This window comes from Bos grunniens, chromosome 1 (assembly GCF_055505025.1).
Source record: "Bos grunniens cultivar Pamir isolate PY7600 chromosome 1, Bosgru_T2T1.0, whole genome shotgun sequence".
Classification (NCBI taxonomy): domain Eukaryota; kingdom Metazoa; phylum Chordata; class Mammalia; order Artiodactyla; family Bovidae; genus Bos; species Bos grunniens.
The window spans coordinates 21,674,092-21,700,232 of NC_141165.1; the positions used below are offsets into that span (position 1 = coordinate 21,674,092).

General features: G+C 42.5%; 1 protein-coding gene across 9 annotated transcripts; it reads left to right on the forward strand.

Annotated features, from left to right (window-relative positions):
• The first annotated feature begins 10,517 nt into the window (after positions 1–10,517).
• CDV3 (CDV3 homolog) lies at positions 10,518–24,940 on the forward strand. Of its 9 annotated transcripts, none has more exons than XM_086315892.1 (6): positions 10,518–11,270; positions 11,963–12,039; positions 20,585–20,730; positions 21,256–21,415; positions 22,572–22,621; positions 22,750–23,003. In XM_086315892.1, exons 1-6 carry the CDS (start codon positions 11,031–11,033, stop codon positions 22,755–22,757), a joined length of 681 nt encoding a protein of 226 aa, XP_086172018.1. In that variant the 5' UTR covers positions 10,518–11,030; the 3' UTR covers positions 22,758–23,003. The 9 variants fall into 9 exon arrangements, with proteins under 9 accessions (XP_086172018.1, XP_086172029.1, XP_086172047.1 ...); XM_086315903.1 differs by having other exon boundaries at positions 21,262–21,415; XM_086315921.1 differs by lacking the exon at positions 22,572–22,621 and having other exon boundaries at positions 22,750–24,940.
• Positions 24,941–26,141: the final 1,201 nt, after the last annotated feature.

The following is a 26,141-nucleotide window of genomic DNA, read 5'->3' on the forward strand; positions in this document are numbered from 1 at the left end:
GAGAAATCCTGAGAGCAATGAGTAATCATTGAATGGTTTTAAACAGAGGAATGATAAACTGATCTTATTTTTTGATCCAGGGGAAAAAAAAACTCTGGTTTGGAGGGCAGGGTTTAGTGATTAATTGGATGGAGTGTGACTACTCTAGCCTGACCTTAGGGCTCTGCCCAAGGGCAGCTGGATGGGTTGGATGTGAAGCAGAAAAGGAAAGGAGTGATCAGAAAGTAGTTCTCTCTTGGACCAGGTTAGCCAGGCCCTAGAGCTCTAACTGGCTGACTACTTGGTCACAGAGGGAGGGCCCCATAGGCCAGGCCAGCCTGTGGAATCAGAGGCTTCTAGGAAGCCACAGCTGGCCCAGCAGAACTGGGACATTGAGGAAGGCCCTGAGTTCACGGGCTTTCCTGGTGACTCAGAGGGTAAAGCATCTACCTAAATGCGGGAGACCTGGGTTCGATCCCTGGGTCAGGAAGATCCCCTGGAGAAGAAAATGGCAACCCACTCCAGTATCCTTGCCTGGAAAAGTCCACCAACAGAGGAGCCTGGTAGGCTACAGTCCATGGGGTCGCAAAGTGTCACGCACGACTGAGCAACTTCACCTCTGAGTCCATGAGGCCTTAGTAACCCAGAGATTGTTAATCCCCTCCTTCCTACAAAGGGACCAGGACTACTCCATCTTCAGGGACTGTTTGAGCTGGAGGTCATCAAGTCCCTGGAGCTGGTTCTTCAACTTGAAGATTCTGACTGATTCTATACTTAGAAAGCATCACCTCAGATGTAGTCCTGGAAAGAAAATCCCCTGGCCCCTGCTGTTCCAATACCAGGTGACTAGCACAGGCTGGGATGGGTGCTTTACGAGAGATGCAAAGACTTAGGCAACTTGGGAAAGGCAGAGTTTAATCCCACCTGGGCATCTGGGGAGGTGGAGAAGTGATGAGGGCTCTAAAACACAGATTGACTTCCACAGGTAGACAGGAGAGGGCAGAGTCTTCTCAGAAGAGCCAATAACTGATGAAAAGATCCAAAGAGGGGAAATTCAGGACATGAGGGAGACAGGAAAGCTATGCAGTGGCAAGATTCTTTCTAAAGGCAAGGATATACCACTGCTTGTGAAACCATTCACCTCAGCTTGGGATTTGAACCCAGCCAAAACCCACTGTCTTCCAGCTGAGAATACACACCGGGTTTCTGGACCTAATGAAGCTCAAGTTCTTAATGTCTTATAGCAGAAAGAATTTAGTGAGAGACAAAATGATAGGTAAGAAGTGGATTTATTTAGAGAGAAACACACTCCATAAACGAGAACATGGGCCACCACAGAGGGCTACTATGGCCTCAAAACGTGGTGTGGTTAGCTTTTATGGGCTGGGTAATTTCACAAGCTAATGAGTGGGAGGGTTATTCCAACTATTGGAGGAAGGGGCAGAGATTTCCAGAATTTGGGACACTGCCCATTTTTTGATCTTTGATGGTGCTTGTGGGTGTGTCACTTAGCTTGGTGATGTGTTACAGTGAGCAAATATTGAGGTTCAAGGTAGTGGAAGTTGACCTGTCCGCCATCTTGGACCCATTAAGCAACAGTTAGAACTGGACATGGAACAACAGACTGGTTCCAAATAGGAAAAGGAGTTCGTCAAGGCTGTATATTGTCACCCTGTTTATTTAACTTATATGCAGAGTACATCACGAGAAATGCTGGACTGGAAGAAACACAAGCTGGAATCAAGATTGCCAGGAGAAATATCAATAACCTCAGATATGCAGATGACACCACCCTTAGGGCAGAAAGTGAAGAGGAACTAAAAAGCCTCTTGATGAAGGCGAAAGAGGAGAGTGAAAAAGTTGGCTTAAAGCTCAACATTCAGAAAACGAAGATCACGGCATCCGGTCCCATCACTTCATGGGAAATAGATGGGGAAACAGTGTCAGACTTTATTTTGGGGGGCTCCAAAATCACTGCAGATGGTGACTGCAGCCATGAAATTAAAAGACGCTTACTCCTTGGAAGGAAAGTTATGACCAAATTAGATAGCATATTCAAAAGCAGAGATATTACTTTGCCAACAAAGGTCCGTCTAGTCAAGGCTATGGTTTTTCCTGTGGTCATGTATGGATGTGAGAGTTGGACTGTGAAGAAGGCTGAGTGCCGATGAATTGATGCTTTTGAACTGTGGTGTTGGAGAAGACTCTTGAGAGTCCCTTGGACTGCAAGGAGATCCAACAAATCCATTCTGAAGGAGATCAGCCCTGGGATTTCTTTGGAAGGAATGATGCTAAAGCTGAAACTCCAGTACTTTGGCCACCTCATGCGAAGAGTTGACTCATTGGAAAAGACTCTGATGCTGGGAGGGATTGGGGGCAAGAGGAGAAGGGGACGACAGAGAATGAGATGGCTGGATGGCATCACTGACTCGATGGACGTGAGTCTCAGTGAACTCCGGGAGTTGGTGTTGGACAGGGAGGCCTGGCGTGCTGCGATTCATGGGGTTGCAAAGAGTCGGACACGACTAAGCGACTGATCTGATCTGATTGTGTCCTCAAGCTATGTCATTCCTTCAAAGGTTTTGCCCTGCCACCTTCCCTCCTGTTCCATTTTTACTGCTCAGATTCACAAGATTGTGAGGATCTGGGGCAACAATCCAGCCTTGGCCTCAAAATCATCTTCAGCATCAGTGCATAAGATAGAAATTTCCTATTACATCATCTGGGAAAAATTCTAGAGTGCACATTCTGAACTCACCCTGTCCCTACCTCCAAAAGCAACTTTGCAGAGCATTTGCATTTTTTGTATTAAACTCATCTCCCCCTGCCTTACTTTCCTACCTGTATTTTTCCTTTTGCTTTCTTTCTATTTAAGCCTTTAGATGAGGAAATTAGGTGTGTAAAAATAAGCTTATAAAACACTAAACCATACTTTCAAAACCATTCCAGTGTCTACCAAGTCTTCAGAAGGGCTGTGAGTCACATGAGTGGAGACAGGGCAAGGGTCCAGGAGAGGACCCTAAATGAAGGGCAGGAAAGAACAAGCTTGGGCAGGGGACTCTGGGGACAGTGCCTGCAGTGAACTAGAACTGAACACAGGAAGTCCCCAGGGAACCTTAGAAGGTTATCAAGCACACGGAATCTGCTTCCACTGAGGCTGGTCAGGCAAGACCAGATTTCAGGTCATTTTCATCCAAATGTCACATTCAAAGGTAAAGGGAGATATTCAGGCTACACATTTTCCACACCTCCTGGGAAACATAACATCCTGGGAAATGTGAGGACCCAGGGGCCTGGGAATTAAGTTGGGATGTGGTGATAAGCAGGAACCGTTGCAGATTTGTTGCAGTTTCATGGAGCAGGGCAGGGATAGGTTGGGATCGAAGCTTCTTTGTCATGGATGTGGGGACAGGGGAGATGGAAGGGCATATAGCATCACTAAGAACCTTTACTAATTTTGCCACTTCATTAAGTACATACAAGCAGTTATTCTTCACTTAGCTGTGTTTGGCAGCAGCTTTAATACATAACCTTTAATTGTATCTTATTGATTTATATAATTTTACAATTGTTTACATGACACGCTTTTTGTTCTTCCAGGGCCAAGACCCACAGGAGGAGATTAGCCAGTGACAAGGGTGAAAGCTCCCAGAAGCCTCACAAAACTTTTCTAGTTTCTACCCTTCTGGCATACCTCAGGCCAGACATCCCACTGCGTGGAGAGGTCTCCCGGAGGATTGGCCTGGGGATGGAGCAGGGTGGGGTGCAGACCTCAGAATCATACTATCTGGGATGAACTCCACTCAGGAGGTTGGGCCAGTGCTATCAAAATGCTTTCTTCCTCTGTGTTGGGCTTCCTTGGTGGCTCAGACAGTAAAGCGTCTGTCTGCAATGCAGGAGACCTGGGTTCAATCTCTGGGTTGGGAAGATCTCCTGGAGAAGGAAATGGCAGCCCGCTCCAGTATTCTTGCCTGGAAAAGCCCATGGACGGCGGAGCCTGCCAGGCTACTGTCCATGGGGTCGCAGAGTCGGACACGCCTGAGCGACTTCACTTCACTTCACTTCACTTCCTCTGTGTAACCCTTTGACTGGGGGCTAATCAATGATTACCTGAGGCTAAGCCAGGCCCCTCCCTCAACCCCCAGAGAGGGGAGAGTTTAACTTCTTGCTGACTTACTCAGCAAGTTCAGTTTCATTTGGGCGGAGAGGGAGGGTGCCTTGCCAGCTCAGAAGACTGAGTGGATGGTGGGTAGTACTGAGGTCCTCAGGGGGCACCACAGGAGCTCTAAGCAGATGGGCACTTGTGGTGGCTATTTTGCTCCATTTCAAAGTCACAGATAGTTTAACATGAGCAAGAACTATATAACCAGGAGACTGGAGAGAAGAGGCCAAAGTGAAACCTTTACAGACTGGGACTTGAACCCACCTGGCTGGGACTCAAATCCAGCTAAAATCCTGCTTGGGACTTGTACTCACGTGGCTGGGATTCAAACCCAGCCAAAACCCACAGTCCCTGGCTTCAGGACCTAATGAAGCTCAGGTTCTTGATGTCTCATCACATAAAGAATTCAGTGAGAGACAAAGTGATAGGTAAGAAGTGGATTTATTCATTCAGAGAGAAAAACACTCCACAGTGTGTGCACCATCTCAGAGGGTGAGTGCGATCGCAAAATATGCCATGGTTAGTTTTTATATAAGCTGGGTAATTTCATATGTTATTGAGTGGGAGGATTATTTCAACTATTTGGGGGAAGGGGCAGAGATTTCCAGGATTTGGGCCACCACCCACTCCTTGGCCTTTTAGCAGTGCCTTGGAACTGTCATGGCACCTCTGGGTGTGTCATTTCACTTGCTGATTGAGGATCAAGGTCTAGTCTTGTCTGCCATCTTGGTCCCATTTGATCTTAATGGGTTTACATTGTGTCCCTGGGCTATGTCATTGTTTCAAAAGTTGTGGGCTGCTCCTTTCCTTCCTGTTACAAAAGTACTAAGTGATTTCATATTTAGTAACTACAAATACACATCATGAAACTTTAGTTTTCTCACTGTTTTTTTAAATTATCTTTTTAATTGTCAACAAATGTTTAGTGATTGTTTACTATGGGGCTAGTGCCACTCAGCAGGTGCTGAACACCCAATTATGAGCAGCAGGGTCAGAAAGAACAGATAAAGGAACAGTCACTAAAACCCCTTATGTAACTATAAATGATATTTTATGCCTTAGTACATAAGTGCTATTAATAATAATAATAATTTGGACTTTGCTGGTAGTCCACTGGTTAAGACTCCACCCGCCAATGCAGGGAACAAAGGTTTGATCCCTGGTCCAGGAAGATTCCACATGCCGTGGGGCAAGTAAACCTGCGTGATGCAAAGACTGAGCCTGTGCTCTAGAGCGCCTGCTCTGCAACAGAAGTCACAGCAATGAGAAGCCCTCACACGACAACTAGAGAAAACCTGCACACAGCAATGAAGACCCAGCCCAGCCAAAAAACTAATAAAAATAATATTAACTGAGATGAATGTCAGACACTGAGCCAGGTGGTCTTCAAGTCCATCCTTACCCTGAGTCCTCACAGCTCAGCAAGGCAGGTGTGTTTCTCATCCTTATTTGTAAAGTAAGATTAAAAAAACACAAAACCTGAGATGCAGAGATGATAAGTGACTTGCTAGGAAGAGGCAGAGTTCTTATTTGAATCAAGGTCTAGAAAATAGACTCTTGACTGTGAAGTAAAGAGCATGGTGCTTGGGAGAATGTAAAAGACTTGCCTTCAGCATGGGAAGCTCTCTCTATGCTCCCTACACCCTCACTCTTTTCTGCTTGTTAGCCCAAGTAGGAAGACAATACTATTGACCTACTGACCTGGTAACCAGGACTGGGCTGGCTCGGATTCAGAAGCATACAATGCCAGACAATTTCCCATCTCCCTGTTAGGTCATGAAGTAGGATTAGGACTAGAGCTAGGGTCAGGGATAGGGTAATGGTACCTTGCCAATATAATTATATCCCTTGCACTCTGTGATCAAGATGATTTGGGTCAGAAGGTTTTGCTTTGTGCTAGAGTCATCTGACTAGCTCCCAAAGAGGCCACCCAGGATAGTTTTACCTTAATGAGTTTACCATAAAGCTGAACCTGTTTCACAGTCAAGTCTGAGATATGTCTGCCTAAAGAAGACTAACTCCCAGCAATCCAACTCATAGGAGGCTGAAGTATATAACCAGATACCCATGTATTCATTAACAGCTGGTATTAGTCCTTCAATAACTGGATGGCTCCTCCCTCAACCAGACCACCCTTTTTCCGATATCAACAATCCCAGGGAGCCAAATCAGTCATCAGCAGGCTGGTTTGTGAGTTAAGGAAGGATTTCATCCAAGGCAGGGGGCCTTGGCAATCATCTCCACCTCGCAGCAGGGCACTGTGTGAGCTCCAATTTCATGTTGCTCTTTCCTGGACAGTTATAGGTAGTAAATGCCAACTTCTAGCCTCCTGGCTCTATCCTACTTCTTTTTCCTTCCTCTTTCTGTTTGCCAGCCTCATTCTTTATCTTTGTTTCATGTATTCTCCACAGAATACAATAAGATTGCTGAGTATTCAATTATCATCACATTTCAGTCCTTCTCCTGAAATCAGTCACCTTGATGACTGGGTTGGTTGTTCCCAAGCTCTTTAATCATTTACAGAATTTTTTTTGTTTATTCTCAGATATATTAGGCTGAACCATATGAAACTGCTATTTTGTCAGGTAAAAAACAGTCAGATAGCGGCAACTTCATGTGTTTCATCAAATAGGAGACGGGATCCACTAGGGGTGGGCTTACTAAGTCCAACTCTCTTTTGCAAGCCTTGTGGTAGATGGGGGTAGGGGAATGGAAGGGGAAGGGTCATGCATGGCAGCCCTTTACCTCTTTCTGGAAACAGGCTCTTCTGGGTGGCCACTGGTATCTGGGACCTCTTTACTCTTGCTGTCCATTCATCTTCCAGCTAGAACCTTAAAGTCAAGGATGACCTAACAAGGGCCTTGAGGTTGAAGAAGGTCAAATTCTTTGCTACCCATGACTGACTATATGTTCTAAAGCCAAAAAAGAACAATGTTAAGGAACACTGAGATAGTCCAAGGTTTGTGCAATCCCGTTAATGTGGAAAACTAGGGATTAGTGGCCACATTTTACAAACTTCAGTCAAATGTCTATGTGATGTAGGCTGTATGCCCAACCCTATTCTTACCTTCAAGTGTTTTGTTGCCGAACAAGAGTGCATGTGCCTAACACATAGTGAGGCAAAACAACACCAAAACGTCGTCAGTATTGGGAACAAAGGTTTATTGTGGGGGAATGAAGGGAGATGGATGGCTCACGCCTTAAAAACTCCAAACTCCTGAAAGTTTTCAGCAAATCTCTTTCATAGAAAAAGTGACAGAGGGGCATAATTAGCTGTTGTAAACTTCTTAGTAGCAGATCCTTTGTTCTTGAGGTCAGAGAGAAAGCAGCCATCCTGCTCTCTCTGCCACAAGGACCACTGTGAGGTTGACTGTTGGTGGAATGGCTCTCTAATCAAGTCGCTAACGGCTATGCTCCAACCCTGCCCCATTATATTTTCAATGTGTTATAATTGTATGTATACTTGTGTATACTGACTACCAGTTTATCATACAGTAAGCTCTGTGAGGGAAAGGCCTACATCTGACTTATACTTAACTGCTAATATCAGGCCTGGCATACAGTAGGTGCTCATGAAATAAATGTTTTACATAAATGAATGAGTTAATGAATGGATGAATGGTTAAACAACAAACAAATCATGGAAATATCTGGAAGGCATCAAATATCCATACCAAACAAAAGGTCTCTGGGTCTTTAAAGGTCAGGAACCAGACTGCCTGTAGAAATCAGCAGAAGTTTTTTCCCAGAGGAAGTGATCTGAAAGTAGTTATTCCTCAACTGGAAAAGGTCATTAATGGAATAGCCCAGGAAGTAGCTCAGTCCCTCAGATTTCTGAGAGAGGAAGTCACAAATGAAAAGCTGCTTCTCATTTCCTGGGAAGTCTTTGGCTAGCACGAGCTGCATTCCTTTGAGCTGAGCATGTGTGGAACTTCTAGCCTAGGTAGCAGAATGGAACTTGGAATGAATAGCTCAGCAAAAAAGAACCCACGGACAATGGGGCTGGGCCCAGCTTCCCTGTGCCAGCTCTTGAGCTCATGGAATATTGAAGCTCAGCTGGCCTTGTCGGGGGAGACAGATGATGTCCTTTGGATTGTACCACTTCAGAGGACTCAGAAATTTTCACATTCAGACAGCATTAGGCTCCTTAGAAGATGTGCTGAAATAACTGGTAATGGTCCAAGTTCTCACCACTATTCAACTCTCCACCCACCAAGTACAAATGAAGGTCTGTTTTACTTTAAAGATGGTGAAGGTCCAAACATCAAGAGAGCACTGGATGGTGCTTCATGATGAGGGTTGGGGTAAAGATAAGGGGTGCGGTGATGGTAGGTGTCAAGGCTCTGTGTAAGAGCACGGGAGATTTAACAGGAAAATCTGGTATGAATATATGCTGTGAGTTTCAGGTCAGGGGATTTAATGAGAGGGAGACTAGATTCCTGGAGGAGAGAATCAACTGTAGATAATGACACAACCACAAAGACCCTAGTCTCTCTATTGGCCTGACCTGAGTCTTTTATATGTGATCAAGTTTGAAGAACATGCCCTCAATCACTGGAAGATGTAGTGGGGAATTTTGCTGCAGCTGCTGTTCCTTCTCTGCTTTTTCCCATCATTAATTCCTTCAAGACACACTGATCCATTGATGGAGATATAAGAAAGAGAGGGCTAAATTTCAATTATTCATATCTAGGTCTTTTCTTGTAGATTATAAGGGAGTTGAAGGCAGGAATGACAAGTTACTCTGCCTAGAATAAACCACGTTGCCTTAAATATAACAAAAAGGCGTTTCACAGGTGAGGAAAGAAAGAATAAAAGGAAGGAAGGGATTGGGAGCAAGGAGGGAAAGAAGGGAGGGAGAGAAGGGAAGAAAAATTTGATCAGAGATGTCAAGGAAGGTAGGGGAGAGGCAATACTGAACTTGGCTTGCATCACAAGAAGATGCCTGGTGTCACAGAAGGAAGTTACCTAGAGATCCACCCCAGGTAGTTGGAGTCAGTATGGGGAATTAAACATAAGCTTGCGATTGGCCAAGACCAGCTCCTTGATTTGCTTCTTTGACATATTCTGGATTTAGTACTTTAATAGTAGAGGTGAAGGGGGTGTAGGGGAGACAGACTTTAACAGAAAAACTGTAAAGGAAAAGACAAGTACCTCCATGAATTGGCTGTGCTCTATCTACCCTACAAGGCTACTAACATAACTCTGAGTCATTTCCTCAGTGGTTGTGACAGTTCTCTGTCTTTAGAAGGAAGTGGAAAGCTTAATACCTTTTATTAGACTGCCTTTTTCATATGGGAGGATTCATTTCATTCTCAACGCCCAGAAGGTACTTAAATGGTACAACCACGTACAGTCTGGGCACATTTGCTCCCTTCTTCTATATATGCCATTCCTTTCCTCTTATCAGGGACAAAAATGATAGATTATAGCCATCATCTCATCAGGGTAGGGGGTATTATTTACATGTAAAATTATTTATAGCATCTAATGTGTATCAGAAACTGCCTGCCAATGCAGGAGACATAGAGACACGGGTTCAATCCCTGGAGAAGGAAATGGCAACCCACTCCAGTATTCTTTCCTGGAGAATTACAATGACAGAGGAGCCTGGCAGCTACATTCCATGCAGTCGCAAAGAGTCAGACACGACTGAAGCGACTTAGCACGCACAATGAGTATTAAGTACTGCGCTGGCAGCTAAGAGGTAATCTTTCCTCACGTGTCTTGCAAGAGCTAACATCTCCACTTTACAGATCAGGCGCTTGAGGGTCAGATTTAGCTTGACACTATTTCTAGCTATCCCACAGAAAGTAGAATTCAGATAAAACCAATCTCCTTTTGACTACCTACTGGTTTACGTAGACCTTTTAGTAAATAAGAACTAAACTTCAAGCCGAAAGCACCTCATTTTCATAATAATCATCACCTACGAATAAAATGAACAGTTGCCAGACCAGAGAGGGTGAAAATACAGAGGCCAGCGGAGCAGACGATACATTCTTTATATAGCTAGCTTAGCACAGGGCCTCTCAGTCTCACTAAAGTTCAAACCACTACAAGGCCACAGTTTGCAGCGGACTAGCAGACACACGTGTACCCTACGCATGCGCCTAGAACGGACCTACCCACCCCTTCGACCGGACCTCTTTAGCCAAGTCACCAACAAGCCCTCTAAATGCCCGCCCTCAAGGCTAAACCCTCGACCAATCAGGAGGCAAGAGCCATCATATACGTCACTTATTTAGCATACACTCTCTCCCCGCCCCCAAGCCACAGCCCCGCCCCGTCTGAGGCAGGGATTGTCGCCTAAGCACTTCGTCCTGGCACCTGATTGGCTCCCTTGCCAGCTCCGCCTCCGTCTCCTCTCACCGCCCTTCCCTCCACGCTCCCACAGAGGCGGGCGGAGCTAAGTACGCAGGCGCGGGCGCTGCCTCTCTTTTCTGGTGGCCCGCCCTCCCTCCTCCCCTTCCCTCCCCTCCCCACCCCCTATCCCCTCCTCTCCCGGCCTGCGTGCTCGCGTCTTCCTTCTGCACGCGCCGCCGCTAACCCAGCACTCTCGCCGGAGCCTCTGGCCCGCGCGTTCCTTTTTCCCTCCAGCTGTGGAGCGGGCGGGATCCTGCACTGCGATCGCAGCAGCAGCTGCAGCCCGGGCGGGCTCGGGCGGCGGCAGCGGCACGCGAGCCCCTAGGAGGACCGTACCACCGTCCGCCAGCAGGCGGGGGGGGGGCCGGTCGCCCCGCTGCACACGCCTCAGCGACCCCGCGGGACTGAGGCGTCGCCGCGCCCGGGAGCTTGAGCGCCGAGCCGGCCTCGACCCCGAGTTCGGAGCCTCGGCGGGCCTGGCCCGCCGCCGGCCCCACCCATCCGGGCCAAGGAGGCCGCGGCCATGGCTGAGACGGAGGAGCGGAGCCTAGACAACTTCTTCGCCAAGAGAGATAAAAAGAAGAAGAAGGAGCGGAGCAACCGGGCGGCGAGCGCAGCGAGCGCGGCGGGAGGCGCTGGCGGGAGCAGCGGAGCCACGGGCGCGGCGGGCGGTGGGGCGGGCGCGGGGACCCGGCCGGGCGATAGCGGGACCGCGGGCGTGGGGGCCACTGGCCCTGGGGCCGCCACCAAGGTTGTGACAAAGGTGAGGGGCCGGGGAGTTAGGGCCCGGGCCGCGCGCTTGCGCCCATGTGCCCGCCCCCGCCTGCCTGCCTGGGGAAGCGGCCGGGGCCGGCCGGCGGGCTGACGGGCGCGGAGGCTGCCACGTGACGCGGGCTTCCCACGGCGGGCCGCCTTGCGTTCCCCGCCGGACCACAGCGGCCCAGCTCCCGACCCTCGTCGCCTGGCTCGGGCCAGCACGCAGGCAGGCGGCGGCAGCCTCCCGGGGACTCGGCCCGGGTCGGAAGTGCATCTATCGGGTGACGTCTACTCTGAGTAATTTAGCGTTCTGATTTCAGCCCAGTAGTGTGAGCTGAATTTTCTAACAGTCACATTTGTGGCAGATCTAATTGGCTCTACTTGGTCTGGAAACCTGTAAAAGAAAAGTCTCATACAAGATTGAGGTAGACGTTTAGTTGTGGGCTTACTATTGACTTAATCCGACGTTTCCTGGTTGCTTTTAAAGTAACAAGTCTCGTGAAGGAACTGGGTGGAAGTAACAAAGTTTAGTCACGTTTGTCCTCAAGCTAGTGGCCTTGGGATTGAGCAAGGGCTTTGGCCAGAAAACGAGTCCACACTTTAGATTCCAGCCACTTGATCCCTTTTCAATAGTCTGATAGTTGTTTTAGTTATGTTTTTAAAATAGCTTTAATTGACTACCGGGTACTTGTTTTACAGGAGGAAGATGAGTGGAAAGAATTTGAGCAAAAAGAGGTTGATTACAGCGGCCTAAGAGTTCAAGCAATGCAAATAAGGTATGGTTTGGTTACAGATAACGTTTATGTCACCCACAGGATAAATACTGTATGTTTGGGGGGTTTTTGTCCCAAAACAGCATCACAGTACTCTTGTGCTTTAGGTATGCTTATTACGACTAATGGATTGTGTCTGTTCCTCCTCTGTGATGGCAGCCCTTTTACATGCCAGTCAAATTAGCTGCCAGTTCTAAAATCCTGTGAGAGCTTGCCTACTTCAAATCTTGGTTAGTCCTTTTTGAGACAGCTAAAATGGATTTTGTGCTTTCAAAATTTTTGCTTTTAATATTGGTGGGTTGAACTTAGCTTTTGTCCCAAAAGATAACATGGGTGGTTGTAATTGAAGCATAGTTACAGGGAAATACAGATTTTACCTATTCAACTTGTGTAATCAGCACCGAAGTCAAGAAAGAAAACATTACTGGTAGAGAAGAAAGCACCCCTCCTAACCTCTTGTAGTCATTGTTTTTGCCCCCAAAATAACCACTGTCCTAACACTATAGATTAATTTCCCCTAGAAATTTATAGAAATGGAATCATAGTCTAAGTGTAAAGTTTTTTTTTTTTTTTTAAGAAAACAGTAATTCCTGAAAATTACATTGGTTGATTTAGAAGATTTGAAATTAACATGTTTTATCAAATCCAGTCTATGGTAGTCACATGAACTTTAGATTCATGTAAATAAATGTCATGTTTTTGAAAGTTTCATGAAGTAGAAAATCCATTGGCTTAGATTAGAAACTGTTTATTCCCAGTTTCAAGAAATAAGTGATCCTAGGGAATTACCTCAGTGCTGTCACTGTTAGGGGCCCAAGTTCTTCTACTGGTTGGGGAACTAGTCCTGCATACCATGCGGTGTAGCCAAAAAAAGAAGTGATCCTGATGCACTGCCTTCCAGATTGAAGTTTGTGATTTATATTTACTCGTGACCACCTGGCACAGTGGAGGAAATAACTTTTCCTTAACAGAATACTGTTCTTTGACCTCACTCAGTTAAATTCAGTCGCTCAGTCGTGTCCGACTTTGCGACCCCATGGACTGTAGGCTTCCCTGTCCATCACCAACTCCTGGAGCTTGCTCAAACTCATGTCCATCAGGTCAGTGATGCCATCCAGACATCACATCCTCTGTTGTCCCCTTCTCCTCCTGCCTTTAATCTTTCCCAGTATCAGGGTCTTTTTCAGTGAGTCAATTCTTCACATCAGGTGGCCACGGTATTGGAGTTTCAGCATCAGTCCTTCCAATGAAGGACTCACTAGATGGTAATGTTTATAATGTTAAATAACTTAAAAAAGCAGGGCCAATGTTTATGACATTTGTTGAATACTTACTTATCACAGCTAGGCATTCATGTCCTAGGTGCTTTCACGTTGTTGCAAAGTGAAACCTGATTGATAGTGGGAAAGTTAGGGAATAGTTTCTCTACATTTGAAATAAACCTTCCTGGTGGTGTGAAGTAGAGGTGATAAGACTGGAGGTTTATTCCCAACCACTTCTTGGCTTCCTTCATGTGTTAGATGTTTTTGAAGAGGTATAGTTTAGAAAATAATACATTTTCTTTCTCCTGGGGCTTGGCTTTTAAAAATCGGGAGGAGGGATGTGGAGTTGTTAATAGTTACTTGTGATAGTGGAACCGCCTGTGTGTTGGGTTCCTGTGTTCTGTGGTAGAGTAGGCTCTTGCTCTGCCTTTCCTGATTGCCAGCCCATGTACTGTATGTTCTCAAAGACTCGATTACTGAGCAAGAGCAGCGCTTTCTGAGGGAAGAGGTTTCAAGTTCATTGAATGCTAGAAGTTGATTTTGTTATACAGGATATTTAAACTACCATCTATTTTTGTCATTGACTGTATATCCCATATCCATTCAGGGTTATTTTTCTTCATTTTTAGCTACTCCTGAGGTGGTGGAACATTACTTAAAACACTTTTATTCTTCACTTTTGCCAGAGGCGTAATTAAATCTCAGCTAGTGTGAACATTAAGGTTTGCTTGACCCAAAATAAAGCAGCTTTTATACTGCATTTTACATTTTTAGCATCTAGTCATGGCCACTTAGTGGCCATGCAGAGGTCTTTCTCTTACCTGCTAACATTGAAAAACATACCTTCTTCCTGAAGGAAGCTGTTTTGTGGCTCCTTAGTTATTATGGAGTCTGGGGTCTATCTCTGTTGCCTTCATAAATCAATAGAAGGGAATGTAAGTTTCCAGGAAAGGCTTGAGAGTGAGAAGCTCTCAGAGATTTCATAATAATGACTGAAAGTTTTAACTTTAGACTGGATTTGGGGCTTCTCAGATGGCTCAGTAGTAAAGAATCCTCCTGCCCATGCAGGAGATGCGGATTCAGTCCCTGGGTGGGGAAGATCACCTGGAGAAGGAAATAGCAACCCATTCCAGTAGGAGTGGAAATCTCCAGGGAAAGACACATTGGTTCAATAGAATGGAAAGTAGGTTACTCGAACAGATAGGATGTAGTTGATAATATAGCAAAAACATGGACTTAGGGAAAGACAGACCTAGGCCTGCATTGTAGCCCTGCTGCTTATGTGTGACCTGGGGCGAGTTACTTTACTTGTGAATGTTCTCATCTGCAGAATTGAGATGACTGCTCAGATTTGTTGTGAGGATTTTGAATAAGATGTTCATAATATATCCGCTTGGTTCATGTTAATCAACTTCTCTATTTAGTGGGTAGAGTGATTTACTCTTGGGAATTTTGCTGTTTAGCCATGAAGCATCTGCTTTATAATTCCAATATTTGAAGGAGTCTTGGAGACACATTATGACTAAAGCCCTAGGCTGGTGAGTCAGTGGGTTTTCCAGATTGTTCAGTGGTTAAGAATCTGCCTGCCAACACAGGAGATGTTGGGTCAGTTTCTATCAGGAAGATTCCCTGGAGAAGGACCCATTCCAGTATTCTTGCCTGAAGAGCCTGACAGGCTACAATCCATGGGGTCACAAAGAGTTGAATGTGACTGAGCACACATGCATGCTAGTGAGTCATTTCACTATGAACTTAATAGGACAACATGCCATTTCAGGTTGGCAATAGTATAATCATACAAACAAAAATCCTCACAGTTGCTGAAGTTCTTGAATGATTGTTGTCTATGTCTTGATCTTACCTTTTGAGCTGAAGCCCTTGGAAGGAGAGAGAAATGAAATATCTCTCTTCTCAGATATTGGAGTGGGGTGGATATGCCTTTAATTTGTCATCTTTTCTATCCATGAGAGAGGCAGCCTTTCAATATGGGACAAGAGAAAATGAAACTTTAGAAATTGACTTAAAATATCTTGAAATTCTCTGTCTGTAGTCTTAATGTTTTACCTCCTAACTTTTTGTGTTGAAAAATTACAAACCACAGAAAAGTTGCAAGAATAGTAGAATAAGTACCCTTATACTTTTGGCTGAGATCTACCAATCATTTTTTGCCACATTTGCTTTCTCTTTAGTTAGCTGCATACAGTCTTAAAAGTTCTCGGCACTAGTCATTGTAGTAAGTTTGCATGCTCAACCTGTGTTGAAGTTAAGTGCAGTTGAAAGAGGGGAAGTTTTCAACAGTGACAAACATACTGTGTTAACATTCTAGCTCACATTTACCAACTAGCTCAAGATTTAAGTACCAGGAGTAGTAGGAGGTCACGTGTCAAGTTTTGTGTCTAAGTTAATAAATCTTATTCAGGATTGCATCATTGTTTACCGACAGGTTCTGAGAGAGAAGCCATTGAGATGATAAAAGAAAGAGCCTGGTGCTTAAGCTTAGATTATTGGTTGATAATAGGACCTACAGGCCTTTCCCATCTTTAAAATGGATTTGAGGGAGAAAGAGAAAGATTTCATTTACTACTTGCTACTAAATGGTGAGCATTTGTCATGTTTCACTAACATGAGCCCAGTGGTTGTCTAGAAATCTTTGGACAGCTAGACTTAAACCGATTAGGTAGAACTAGTTAAGTTGTCCTTTGAAGAGAGGAAATTACTTCAGCATCCAATCTGGATTCATTGTAGAAAATATTTGACCTCCGAGCATTGATTGTTAGGTCTTGGAGTTGTTTAACAACAACAACAAAAAAAACTACTCATGCTCAGCTGAACCCCTGTGGGTCGTTTCAGTGATTTGTAGAGGCTGTGGATGGAGCCCAGGAGAGAGACGCTTAGGTCTGCCATGAAGGGGCCAAGAAAGAGACCTTGGATGGGTACAGTGACATTTTAAGCTGCCAGGCATGACTCGTCAGGCGGTTTCTGTCTCCCCAGTTTACTGTCATGGGAGTGGTTGCATAAAACCAGTGGAGCTGCCCATTATTACTGGCAAAAGTGCAGTCAAGTCTGGATTTTGTGTTAGCTGCTTTAGTGTTGGGAGAGGGGAGATAGGATGCTTAAATTCTGTAATGTCCCTTGAGATATGGTAGTAAGAGTATTATGTTTTTTATAAATATACTGCTGTAACATGGGTGATCCTGATCAGTCTTATTTCAGAAAAGTGAGCTTCTCAAATCTGAAAATATAGAAAATTTTTGTATCATATTTTAGAGCTATAAAGAGAATAAAATGAAGTGAGAGGCAGCCTGAAAGAATATGGGCTCTGGAGTCCCACTGACTTGACTTTACTACCTTGTAGCCCTGGGGAAGATCCTTTAAGTATCTGAATATAAGTTTCCTCATATGTACAATCACCCCACTCCAGTATTCTTGCTTGGAAAATCCCATGGACGGAGGAGCCTGGAAGGCTGAAGTCCATGCGGTCGCTGAGGGTCAGACACAACTGAGGGACTTCACTTGCACTTTCATGCATTGGAGAAGGAAATGGCAACCCACTCCAGTGTTCTTGCCTGGAGAAGCCCAGGGACAGGGGAGCCTGGTGGGCTGCCATCTATGGGTTCGCACACAGTCGGACACGACTGAAGCGACTTAGCAGCAACAGCAGCATATGTACGATGGGTCTTCTCCTCATCTTTGTTATTTTGAGGTTTAGCTTTGTAAAGTGGTTATAACACTGCCTGGCATAGTATAGAGATACTAAGTAAATACTCCTTTTTCTAGCATTATCATTCCTCGTACCCCACCAATAGTGCCGTATAGACTAAAGCATATTTAAGACAGTATACTTTTGAGTTGGGATAATGAATTTATAGTGGCATTGTAGTTTTCAAAGCATCAAATTTAGCTGATGAGATGCTATATATTGGGTTAAACGTTAAATTCTAGCCTAGTTGTCTTCTGTGGAAATAATTCTTTGTAACATGTTTTTTGTTCTTTGGCATTTGGAGGTTTGACATTTTCTGAAATACCTACGTATGAAAGAGTAATACGATATTTAAATTATTCTGTCCTGCTGTTGGTACTGTAGCATTTCAGCAAGGCTCTTAGCATCTCTGGGCCTTATTTCCCTCTGTTGAATGAAGTATCTCAACTAGATAATTTCCAGTGTTTAGTTTAGCTAATATTTCAGAATCTTATGAAACCAAAATACTAAATTGTCTTGTGCCTGTTATCAGTATAAAATCCCTCTAATTAAAATAGATCACTTATTTTCTAGTGTAGTTTATACTCTGGAGGTATTTAGGATTTATGGGTTTTTTAAAAAAATTCATTTCTGTCACTTGTCTCTGAGAGAAAAAATTGATGAAGACTTTCAGCATTCTATCATACTATATTGGAATTTTTCTTTTTTTTTTTTTTGCAGATTAGGAAAACAATGTTTTTGGGTTTTAGAACATTTGAAAAGTAAAGCAGCATAAAGAAATATTCAAGGGATAATCAGTGTTAACATTTTTTTTGGCTTTCAGTTTATTACAAGCTGATAATTTTGGAGTTTAAATTATTAATCACCAAATATTAAAATAATTTAAGGAAATAGCTATTTTAAAGTTATATATATGTGAACAATTGTGATTCAGTGCATTGCTGAAAAACCATTTCAAAATGTAATTGACCAAATGAAAGCTGTCATAGTTTGGGGGGATATTAGAGTGTAAAAGTGTCATGAAGTCACTTAAATCTTTATGGGCCTCTTATCTCCCCATCTGGCATAGATTGGGTCGCTAGGACATTACTACTTAGTCATTATAGCTAAGTGAATAACACCTGTGCTTTTATTCATAGCCCAAATTACATTATAGTGTAATTTACATAGGTGTGGGTTCAGAAGTGGGTAACTTAAAAAAAACTTCTTTTGGGACAGTTTTGACATTTGAGTACCACTGTTAGACTTCTAGATAAATTATGACATTCATACTCTTAACTATTCTTAAAAAAAACTTCTTTTGGGACAGTTTTGACATTTGAGTACCACTGTTAGACTTCTAGATAAATTATGACATTCATACTCTTAACTATTCATTCTGCTTAAAAGCTTTAGGAAGAAGGTCATACTGCTTGGTATCCGATTTAAAAGAACATTTTCTTGTTGCATTTTTGCTTTTTCCAAATGCTATATTTTTTTCCTGTTAAAGAAATGTGATGCTTTTATGAAAACTCATATATTAAAAAAGCATGTAATAGCAAGGGCTGACAGCACTTACTTACTGTGTGCCAAGCACTGTTCTGAGTGCTTTATGTCAATCAGTCTTCATAATGGGATTGTTATCCCCATTTTACACATGAGGAGACTGAGGCATGCAGAAGTTAGGTGCTGTACTTACTCTTTCTGGCTGGTAAATCGCAGAGTCTGCATGTATTGAACAGGCAGTTTGGCCTTAGAATCTGCTCCTAACTGCATGAAGAAAATAAAGTCATGCATTCTAGTACCCACTTTTTAACATTTAGCTAAACAATCATTCTAGATGTCTTTCTATTTATATTAGGTACATAGATTTTGTTTTAGTACCTTGTTTATATGAAATGATTATTATTTCCATATTAGTATAAGCCTAACACATTATTTTAAATGACTGCATGGAATTCTACTACGTTATCAGCAAGGAAAATTGAAGGCTGGCTTAGCCATACTCTCTACCCTTTTTTCCTCTCAAACCGTAGTCTTAAATAAAACCTTGCTGTTGTAAATGCAGATTGAAGGTAAGTTCATTCCACTTTCCCCTTCCTGTTGCCACCCTAGGCCTCTAAACTCTGCAGTTACCTCTGGTTGGTGGGCAGTGTTGCATGGTACCATTGTCTCAGTGTCATTAAAGGAGACTATTAGCAATTCAAGAAATTTGTCATATAGCCAGAACTTATTTTAATAGACATAGAAGGCTAACACCCTTAGATGTCATTTTGCAAAAACCAAGAGAAGCCCTAATGTTCCCAAGGTCACAGTCAAGGTAGGAGTCATGTACACATTGTTATGACCATCATTATGGATCAGCTATCAAAAAGAGAAAATATCTCAAAGAGTGGAAGGCCAAGGACAGTATGTTTTTTTAATAGAGGAAAGGATAGTTAGATTGATGGTACAGATTGATAAGCTGAAGACCTAGGAAACACCACTAGTGTCATGGGAAATAATCCAGGGAAAAGATGTCTGTGCCAGATGCATCATCTGCAGGGGCAAGGGAAGTTTGACTTGGCAGTTATCTTTGTGCTGTCAAGCCAGTGGAATAGAAAGACAAGATATATGTACTTGTTAATTTAGCACATTCAGGTGTACATGACACAGTAATAAGTAATCGAACACAAGGGGACATCATCAAAGATACCTTGGAGAGATTATACACTTCAAGAATAGATAAAAAGAGGCATTAAATAGAATCTTAGAATGGTATGTCACCACTGAGAATGTATTTTGCATTTATAATCACTAGTAAGCAACGACTGAGTTCTTTTATTCTCTACTTTAAATGGGTGACACATCTCTGTTATTAGGAACCAGTTCTGTGTATTCCCTATGTCTGGATAGTAGAGACTGATGCTAAACACTAACTTGTTTTCCTCTGTTGGAATGTGAATTAGTTTTGAGAGTATTTTGTTACATGTACTAAAGGATTAGCAAATGAAATTAGACAACTTTTAAAAACAATTCATTTGATCTGAATTAATCTGAAAATATGCTTACTATAAATGGCTGTTTGTACACTTGGGTTCCAGAAAAAAATCTAGTAATTATACTTTTGATTATTTTTCTCTACATGTCAGGTTAGATTGACCTTTCTTCCCTCCCTCAGTAGGGACTCCTATAAGTAATCAACGTAGGTTGTTATAAGTTGATGTGTCAGTATGTTAAATATTTCTAGATGTTCTTGAGTGTATTAAGTTTGCAAAAAGGGAAATGGAGACTGTCAGTGGTTTTATGAACTTTTTTCCAGTGATGAATTCGTTCACTTGAAGTTAAGTTGAGGCCCCAATGCATAAAATAAAATCCCCTATTTCTTCCTTTCCCTTTTAAAAAAAAAAAAAGCTTGGCATTTGGGCTGAAAGAGGGTTAAGTGCCTTCTCCAGAATCACAGATCAGTATTGATAGAACTAAGGATTTGGACTGACAGATTTTCCACCTGAAAATTGGACTGCTCAGGTGCTTAATTTTTTTCCGTATCCCTCATGAGGCCTGTCCCCCAGGACCCAAACAAAAAATTTGTTTCTGTAATTGAATTCACGTATTTATTTTCCGATAGTGAAAAGGAAGAAGATGAAGTTGAAAAGAGAGAAGATCCAAGTGATAATTGGGAAGAAGGTGGAGGTGGTGGTGGTGGTGTAGAAAAGTCTTCAGGCCCTTGGAATAAAACTGCTCCGGTACAAGCACCTCCTGCTCCAGTAGTTGGTAATCTTAATATTTCATTTTCATAAAGATGTGTTGTCTATAATTTTAATAGGCAGTCAGCTTTCAACTAAGTGCATATTTGTAGTGAGTGAGTAGGGTCTTCTTTCCGTTGCTAGGAGAGAGAGATTTGTGTCTGATCTAAACACGTTCATATCCTCGATAAAGGAACTTGGAAGTTAAGGCCGTAGGCAGCTTAAGTCTTACAATAATCCTATAGTGATCCTGTAGCTTGCCAGACATGTTTAAGGTTTTTGGTTTTTTTGTTTGTTTTTCAGTTTTTGACAGCTGACTACCCATCTTTTTTTTTCCTTTTCCCATTTTACTCAGTCTGAAGAATGAGTTCTCAGAAGGGGAATATCTCAGATAATTTTCTTTCTTTCTGTTGTTCAGAGAACTTTAATGCAAATAAATATTTTTTTTTGTTTTGTTTTGTTTCCATAATTGTTAAATGATCAAGAATTCAGGAGTAGCTTGTTAAAATGCTAGGCACTTGAGTGGTTTCTCTAAACTGTTGTGAAATGTCAGTTACAGAAACCCCAGAACCGACAATGACTAGTGGCGTGTATAGGCCTCCTGGAGCTAGGTTGACCACAACAAGGAAAGCACCACAAGGACCACCAGAAATCTATAGTGATACGCAGTTCCCATCCCTGCAGTCCACTGCCAAGCATGTAGAAAGCCGGAAGTAAGTATGCTCAATATTTTGTTTTGAAACCTTTTGCCTTGGCCAGAAAATGGGGTGTTTGGTATTTGAAAACCCACCTTGAGGGTTGCAGTAAAGCCCAGGCTGCAGCTGAGAGGTAATTAAGAATTAAGGTAGGTCTCATATGCCCAGGAATTGGGGAGGAGAGGAAGAACCCTGGAAGGGCTGAGGGGAAAGAGTACCAAAGACAGACATCTTCTGCAAGTTCCTCTTTTCCCTGGGTTATGTCATTCTGTAGCCATGACAAGTCTTACCTAGTTAGAATTCTTAATAAGTATTGGGTACATTATTGCTGCTTCAACGTTCCTTATATTATAGACTAGAGAAATCAGCAATATTTTATTGTATTCCCAGTTAATGTGAATAGATGAAAAATGCTGACATTTATATACCTAATACTAAAAATAATCTTATTTCAGCAAGTACTTAAAATGAATGCTACCTGGAGTTAAATGACCACATATGGCACATCCACATCTTATATAGGGACATGATTTTTTTCTTTACGTAAATAAGAAGTGTAAATGACATAGTATGGAATTTGTGGGGGGTGGCTTTTAAATTAAATCCTAGTCTTTTTGCCTCTTTGAGGGCACAACTGACTTGAATTTAAACCTCTGACTTGCTCTGTCCTACACATGAGGCACTGATTCACCACACACATCTTTATCTGATCCATTCCCATAAAGTAGAAGTGCAGAGAGGTCTTTGAATAATGAGTAGAAATTTACTTGAATGAGAAGCCCTTACTTACATATAAAAAAAGAGATGTATTGTCTTTTTTTTCCTAAGAGTAGAAGTGAGTCTTAGAAGGATTCACCATGTCATTAGACAGCTTTTTAACTTTGCAGTTGTCTTGAAGTTGGTCCCAGAATAGGATTTCAGTTAATAGTATTTGGTAGAATTGCAACCACAGAAAATATGACCGTAGCGCTTCAGTACAGTATTCTATATTTTCTGTTCAATTGAAGCCTTAAAAATGGTTTTGATAAGGATTTTACATGCCAGTTTCCCCCTCCTATCCCTTCCCTCAAGATTTTTCCAAGGGGTGGCTTTTTTATTTTAATTCAAGAACGAATATTTTCAGAACAGCCTAGTGAAGAAGAAATATTTACTGATTACATTTCTTTTCCCTTAGGGATAAAGAAATGGAGAAGAGCTTTGAAGTAGTAAGACACAAAACTAGAGGTAGGGATGAGTTTTCAAAAAACCAGGCCCTTAAACTTCAGCTAGACAACCAGTATGCTGTGCTTGAGAATCAGAAAAGCAGCCACACACAGTACAATTAAGGAATGGTGTTTGCTAACCCTTCTAAGGTAACTAAACCACAGCTAACCGCCACGGACAGCCATCCGTCATCTGATCTCTGCTGGATCTACAGCCGATGCAGACCACTTGGTATACATGACTGACCATGTTGCACTATGGAAGTTTAAGTGTTACAACTGCTCTTTATGTGTATTGGATTTAGGGGGGGTTCATAGTTATATTAATGTTCGAACTAGATTCAGCAGTGTTCTTTCATAATTACTGTGCGAGTACAAAAAAAAAAAAAAAATCAAAACCTGTAGCCAGTGGTCATATCAAAATCTTTTTATGTTCAGATACTGAGCCTTCGTAAGGGTTGACTACCTCAGATTTGCTGCACTCATTGTGGACTTCATGTGGATCACAACTTCTGGATAAGAAGGTTACAGCTATTAAGTATCGATGTGAAACTTGAAACCAGCTCTACTGGATTCCTATCAGAAATCCTGCAGAAAGTCAGCCATCTGGGTTCTGATCTGCTGTAAAAGATGAAGATTTAAGTGACCTTAATTAACCTGTCCTGTGCCCCATCTATAAGGAATACTCTGAGGTGGACTGTGGCTGGATTAGACTTACTAGAACATGCCGCTCTCAAAAGAACTGATGTGCTTGGAAAATCTGTAGGGCTCTGATTTATAATTTAAAACTTTGAGTTGTATTCTGAGGTAACCACAAATTAAATTCATCCAAACTTTGGTCACCAAGTGGGGAAAGGGGTAGGAGGGAAGAATCTTATTTCTTTTAGTAATTTTTTTATTTGGGTAATGCTTTTTCTGTGTTCCATATTAAGGCTTTTTTTTTTTTGCTATCACTTGGAATAGTTCTTTTACAGAGCATATTGCTTAGCTCAGTAACCTGAAGTATGCATTGGAATTGTGAAATGTCTCATGAATTTGCCAATCCCTAGAGTGGAACCAAATGGCCTTTAATGTAAAGGGCAGTAAATGCAGGGGGCTCTACTTCAGGTGCTGCTAAAGCCTCCTCTAATCAGGTCTAAATTGTATAGTAAACTGGTGGAAAGACTGTTTAGTTTCTGCTCAGGCCAAGGGAGTCACTGTCCTGTCCTTACAAATTCAAAGCAGTAAGAGCAGAACCTCAACCTGAAACACACTTAAGTTTCACAGATCTTGCATGATCTTTGACACGAATTCCAGATGCACTTGTGCCCAAACATTTAAGGTGTTAGGTATTCTGTAGATGCAGTGATTGTCCCAGCCTAGCTTTGGTATCAACCTTCTGGTATGTCTTTAAGTTGATCATTTGGAGAGTCAGGGGCGAAAGACAGGTGATGTAGCACTTCTGTTTTTAATAATTACAGCTTAAACTATCCAGTAATTTTTAGTCCTGAAAAGGGACACCAGGATGCTACCCAGGATTACTGAAAAGTCTTTCCATCTAATGAGATAGTCTGGTAATTTACTAGTTTTGTATCTTTGGTAGATATATTTCAAAGTGGCATGTGACCACTTAATGCAGAGTCTGGGTTTCTCTATAATAAAATCCCTTTGCCAAATGTAGGAGTTGCAGACTTGCTACTAGCAAGAGTGAAGCAAATGGGTGAGTAAAACTATCCTGTTGTGGGAGCATTTTCCTCTAGGGGTTGAGTCTTGATAAAAGTGTCAATGCAGGAATCCCACTCCTGGGAAGCGAACAGAATCACCTGATGGGACCTGCAAAGTGTATCTGGGCAATAATGTTGGAGTTACTTGAGGTGGCAGGCAGGATGCCTGTGTTCTGATGTGCTTGGGTGAGTAGCTGAGCCAGCCAAGGAGAGGTTGGATGATTGAAAAACAAAGGATTCTTGGTTAATCTGAAGACATCATATGGGAAACAAAAATCTTTTAACAAATAATCTCTTGGACCTTGAGCCACATAAATCCCCTGAAAAGTGCATTTTTTTCCAGCAAAATTTTTTTGGGGGTTATGTTATTGAGGAACTGAGATGAATATATGGGAAAAGTTATTTAATGGCATAGAAATCTAAAGACCTGCAAGGAGACTTAAAAATCCCAACCGTTGTTACAACTTTTTAAAAGATGTGGAATTATCAAAGTGCACATGAATCAAGTTTTAATATGCTGTATGATGGGTGGATGAGGCTGTCCATTGTACCATTTCTTTCTTTGAATTCTCAGGCATGGTTTGGCAGTGCAAAAACTATGTGTCATTAACAAATTCAATAAAAAGTAAATATATGGATTTTGGAGTCTGGTTTTTGCTCAACTGGTAACTTATCCTCTATCTTTGCAAATGGAGGATAGATGATATTCCTGCTTTGCTCTGGGGGGATGATAATCTCATCCTGAGTGACCTTCCCATTTGAGAAATGTTTGTTTTTAATGTTAAAAAACCAGACCTGGAATGAAATTGTGAAGCTGTGACGAATATTCTTTTCCAAAGATAAAAACAGATGCACACTTGTCTTCATTGCTCTATTAAGTTTTGTTGTCTTGGACCATGGCAGGGGAATCTACACTATTGTATCTACTATGTAAACTAAAGATTTGAGGCCTTATCCTCTGAGAAGCTTACAAATTTCTCAAATGAGAAATTTCAGAATTTAGTCTGAATTATAGTCCCTACCAGGCTTCCCTGGTAGCTCAGATGGTAAAGGATCTACCTGCAATGCAGGAGACCCTGCTTCAATTCCTGGGTTGGAAAGTTCCCCGGGAGAAGGGATAGGCTACCCACTCGAGTATTCTTGGGTTTCTCTGATGGCTCAGACAATAAATCTGACTGCAATGTTGGAGACATGGGTTGGAGAACTGGGTTCGATCCCTGGGTTGGGAAGATCCTCTGGAGAAGGCCATTGAAACCCACTTAAGTATTCTTACCTGGGGAATCCCACTTGGACAGAGGAGTGTGGTGGGCCACACTCCATGGGGTCATAGAGTTGGACATGACTGAGTGGCTAAGCACAGCGTAACACATTTAGTGCCTAAATTTCTAAACAATAGAGAAAGTATATTTTAAGTAATTGTTGAAATACCAAAAGTCAAATGCAAGTATTTGAACTATTCATTTTGGAATGTAAGTATGTGTTTTTTTTTCATGCCTACAACTTATTTGTTTAGTAACTGAAGTATGTACCTGTTAATGTTCCTCATCCATTGCATCCATCCCCATATGCCCATCTCTGGCAACCACGTGCTCAAAGTTCTGATACATTTTTTCCCTCTGGAAACCACATGCTCAAAGTTCTGATACATTTTTTTTTTAATTCCACCTATAAGTGGAATCATAACTTGTCTGACTTATTTCACTAAGCGTAATGCCCTCCAAGTTCATCCACATTGCTAATGGCAAATTTTCATTCTTTTTTATGGTTGAGTATATGGGCTTCTCAGGTTGCTCAGTGATAAAGACTCCACCTGCCAATGCAGGAGACAGGAAACGGGTT